This window comes from Babylonia areolata, chromosome 7 (genome assembly GCF_041734735.1).
Source record: "Babylonia areolata isolate BAREFJ2019XMU chromosome 7, ASM4173473v1, whole genome shotgun sequence".
NCBI lineage: Eukaryota > Metazoa > Mollusca > Gastropoda > Neogastropoda > Buccinidae > Babylonia > Babylonia areolata.
The window spans coordinates 14,561,441-14,566,440 of record NC_134882.1 but is presented as its reverse complement, the minus strand read 5'-3'; the positions used below and the strand labels follow the sequence as shown (position 1 = coordinate 14,566,440).

The following is a 5,000-nucleotide window of genomic DNA, read 5'->3' as shown; positions in this document are numbered from 1 at the left end:
GGTGGAGATGATTAAGAACTACGAAGGAGACAAGGACAAGCTGGGGAACGCTGAGAAGTTCTACCTGCAGTTGTCTGCCCTTCCTGCCTTCAAAGTGCGCATCGAGGGCATGCTGCTCAAGGTACGTTGAGAATTATGTTAATGATAATGATTAAAAACAACAACAACTACTATCAGCATCATCAGTTGCAGCAGCAGCAACAGCAGCAGCAGAAGCAACACCACCATGGTAAGAATAGAAAAGACACATAAAAAATCAACCAAAAAAAGAAGAAGAAAAAATTGTTTTGATTATGATGTAGTGTATGCTTTGAAAGAAAAGATCGTTCTTTGCAAAGGCAGATAAGAATAAAGATGACGATGATGAAGATGATGATATTAGTGTAGCGACGCGCTATCCCTTAGGAGAGCAGCCCGAATTTCACACAGAGAAATCTGTTGTGATAAAAAGAAATACAAAATACAAACAAAATTATTATTATTGTTGTTGTTGTTGTAACAACAGCGACGACGACGACAAAAACTACAACAACAATAACAACAACAACAACAACAGCAACCGCAACAAAGACACGTGTACATTTTATTGCACCAATGTTGAACAAGGCCGTCAAGACTCACTGGTGGCAAATTAAGTCCCCTAGCATTAATTACAGAGTAATTTCCCTTTTTTACTATCTGCACCAAAACGTTTGCAAAATAAATAAAACTTCCATGGTTAGCAAAAGAAGTTCCTGTTTGAACAAAAAATGATGATAGTGACTGCTCTTGTTGTTGTGTCAGAATATCAGATCAAAGTGCCAAGTTTAGAGAATACAAAAAATATAAATATAACAGTAAATGCAGTTTGCATATAATTAGGCTTCATTTTTTAAATTTTTTGTGCCCATCCCAGAGGTGCAATATTGTTTTAAACAAAATGACTGGAAAGAACTGAATTTTTTCCTATTTTTATGCCTAATTTGTTGTCAACTGACAAAAGTATTTGCAGAGAAAATGTCAATGTTATAAGTTTACCACGGACACACACACACACACACACACAAACACACACACACACACAAACACACACACACACACACACACACACACACAGACAACCGAACACCGGGTTAAAACATAGACTCACTTTGTTTACACAAGTGAGTCAAAAACACGGGGCATCGTTGTCCGTGGTATTTGTTCATTCACTCACCCAGTCATGCAGTCTCACTATCAATCAAAAAGTACGTTCTGAATTGAATTGGGTTGCATTGCTCTGTATTGTATTGTATTGCATTGTATTGTATTGTAACGCATCGTATTTGTATTTGTATTCCTTTTTATCACAACAGATTTCTCTGTGTGAAATTCGGGCTGCTCTCCCCCAGGGAGAGCGCGTCGCTACACTACAGCGCCACCCATTTTTTTTTTTGTATTTTTTTCCTGCGTGCAGTTTTATTTGTTTTTCCTATCGTAGTGGATTTTTCTACAGAATTTTGCCAGGAGCAACCCTTTTTGTTGCCGTGGGTTCTTTTACGTGCGCTAAGTGCATGCTGCACATGGGACCTCGGTTTATCGTCTCATCCGAATGACTAGCGTCCAGACCACCACTCAAGGTCTAATGGAGGGGGAGAAAATATCGGCGGCTGAGCCGTGATTCGAACCAGCGCCCTCAGATTCTCTCGCTTCCTAGGCGGACGCGTTACCTCTAGGCCATCACTCCACTCCATTGTATTGTATGGCATGGCATGGCATAGCATGGCGAGGTCCAGCAGAGGGTAAGAAAATGTTATGGCCAGCGTTGTAATACATTGTATTGAATTATATTCACCCCCGAAAGCGGAGTATGGCTGCCTACATGGCGGGTTTAAAAACGGTCATACACGTAAAAAGCTCACTCGCATATATACGAGTGAACTTGGGAGTTGCAGCCCACGAACGCAGACGAAGAAGAAGAAGAAGAAGAAGAAGAATTGTATTGTATTGTATTGTATTGTATTGTATTGTATTGTATTGTATGGGGAGGTCTAGTAGAGGGTAGGAAATTTTATGGCGAGCGCAGGATTCAGTCTCGCACCACCCTCATCTCTCTCTCTCTCTCTCTCACTCTCTCTCTCCCTCTCCCTCTCTCTCCCGCTCTCTCTCTCCCCATCTCTCCCCCTCTCTCCCTCTCTCTCCCCCTCTCCCTCTCTCTCCCCCTCTCCCTTTCTCTCTCCCCTCCCTCTCTCTCTCCCTCCCTCTCCCTCTCCCCCTCTCTCTCCCTCTCTCTCTCCCCCTCTCTCTCCCCTCTCTCTCCCCCTCACTCCCTCTCTCTCTCCCCCCTCTCCCTCTTTCTCCCCCTCTCTCTCTCTCTCCCCCTCTCTCCCGCTCTCTCTCTCTCCCTCTCTCCCCCCTTTCTCTTCCCCTCCCCTTCTCTCTCTCTCCCTAGGTGGACGCGTTGCCACATGTTAACAAGCAGTGCTCCAGAGTGGGACAATGACCACAGAACAGATTTTTTTTTTTTTCTTTTTCAATCTTTCGTGTTCTAAATTAGAATCACAGCCAGCGGGATTCGAACCCAGACCTTCACGGACATTGTATTGGCAGATAAAAAAAAAAAAAAAAAAAAAAAGAAAGAAAAAGCGTCTTAACCATTCTACCACCTTGCACCTCCTGTACCCCCCACCCACCCAAAAAAACAAAAACAAAAAAAACCAGGAGGACTTCACGGTGGCCATGGAGAGCCTGAAGCCGAACGTGGATCGCATCATCCTGGCCTGTGAGGATCTGATGGACAGCGAGACCCTGAAGGTCTTCCTGAGATACGTCCTGCACACCGGCAACTTCATCAACGCTGTGAGTTGGAATTTAAAAGAAAAAAAATTAAATGAATAGGTAAATAAATCAGTAAGTAAATAAATTAAGGTTTATTTATTTCTATATTTGTTTATTATTTCGCTATTTATTTATTTTATTTTATTTATTAAACCGTATTGCTGTTGGGCATATTCTTGAAGCTCTGTGCGCATTACAGGTTCGCTAAAAGCATTCACTCAAACATCCCCCACACATGCAGATTAAAATATGGGTGGCAAGAGAGGACAATATTAGAAAAGATCGTGCCATTAGGTAAATCAAATAATGTATCAGATATAAAAAGAAAAAAAGTTTGAGCTAGAAATAATGATGACAATGACAACAACAATTTGTAGGCAGTTTAAAGACGCATGCATGCACATACTGACACACACTGATCATTCAGTCACGTTCTCTCTCTCTCTCTCTCTCTCTCTCTCTCTCTCTCTCTCTCTATATATATATATATATATATATATATATATATATATTGTTGTTTCAAATATATATTCACGGAGAGACAGAGAGAGAGACAGATTCATACAGACATACATACAGACATATATCAAACCCAATCAAATTGTGGTACTTAGAGCTTCGCCGACCACTAAGGCTATCGCCACGTTAGCATCTACTTCAACACACACACACACACACACACACACACACACACACACACACACACACACTCACTCACTCACTCACTCACTCGCTCGCTCACTCACTCGCTAACTTCACTTACTCACTCCCACACTATCGCCACCACCTTAATTGTCCTTTTTGTTATGACACTCCGGAAACCGAAATGCATTTTCTTTTGGTCTACCCTAAGTACTATTCTCTGCGTTCCCAGATTATTCCTGCTAAATTTCAGAAACATCCAAGTGCCTTTAAGATGTCCATGTTGTGATCTTGTGTGCGAGTGAGAGATTGAGTGTCAGTATATGCAAATTTGTATTCAAGGCGTTTTTTATATTGTTGTTGTTGTTTCAAATATATATTCAGGGAGAGGCAGAGAGAGACACAGAGAGAGAGAGAGAGATTCATACAGACATACATACAGACATACATCAAACCCAATCAAATGAGTATTTAGAGCTTCGCCGACCACTAAGGCTATCGCCACGTTAGCATCTACTTCAACACACACACACACACACACACACACACACACACACACACACACACGCACACACACACACACACACACACACACACACACACACACACACGCACACACGCACACACACACGCACACACACATACATCAAAAAGGCGCTTTTTATATTATTGTTGTTGTTTCAAATATATATTCAGGGAGAGACAGAGAGAGACACACACAGAGAGAGAGATTCATACAAATGCTCTAGAATCGTTATCGATGCCCAAGCAGTTCGAATGATTGTCCTAATATTCATTTCCCTGTATTAATTCTGTTTGTCCTTGTGAACTCCATTGTTATGGATCTAAGGCAAGGCAAGGCAAGGCAAGGCCAGGAGTTCATTCCGTGTGTCCCCTGGGGGTATTGAAACATTACATACGTTCATCATTTACATAAATATGATAGTCAGTCGTGTCCGACTATGACCATCAGAACAGCAGAGGAGGCAACTGCTGTTCCGACTATTTGGGCTAGAATTTGATCATAGTGGAGAGTGTCTTGCCCAAGTTACATCCCCACTCTCTCGGCCAAGAGGGTTTTAGGACAGTCGGCGTTGGGAGGATGGTTCCCAAAGGCCAACTAGCCCACAAGGCTGCAGCACTAAGAGCCAGTGCAATTTTCATAATCATTTACACATATTTCGTTGGGTTACGCTGCTGGTCAGGCATCTGCTTGGCAGATGTGGTGTAGCGTATATGGATTTGTCCGAACGCAGTGACGCCTCCTTGAGCTACTGAAACTGAAACTGAAACTTACACATATCCAATAAATACAAAAAAGAGTGATGTCAAAAACAAGAAGTAGGCTCATTCGTTCAGTCGCTTAATATATACATTGACAAGTACCATTTCACTCATAATACAAACAAACATACAAAAAACAGCAAAAAAATCAATTATTGAATATCGTATCAACAGACAAAACATTAATAAAGAGAGCTGCGAATAGCAGAAACCAAGGATTGAAGTTTTAACATAATTCTTTTGGGGTTTTTTTCAGAAAATAATAAGTGGAATTTCAT

At 41.6% G+C, this 5,000-nt stretch overlaps 1 protein-coding gene across 1 annotated transcript in view; it reads left to right on the top strand.

Moving 5' to 3' along the window:
* LOC143284345 (inverted formin-2-like) overlaps nucleotides 1-5,000 on the top strand; it is a 251,990-nt gene that overhangs the window by 238,273 nt on the left and 8,717 nt on the right. The window contains exons 11-12 of the mRNA XM_076591055.1: nucleotides 2-121; nucleotides 2,680-2,817. Of these exons, the coding sequence (XP_076447170.1) occupies nucleotides 2-121; nucleotides 2,680-2,817 (258 nt within the window). The remainder of the gene's footprint in view (nucleotide 1; nucleotides 122-2,679; nucleotides 2,818-5,000) is intronic.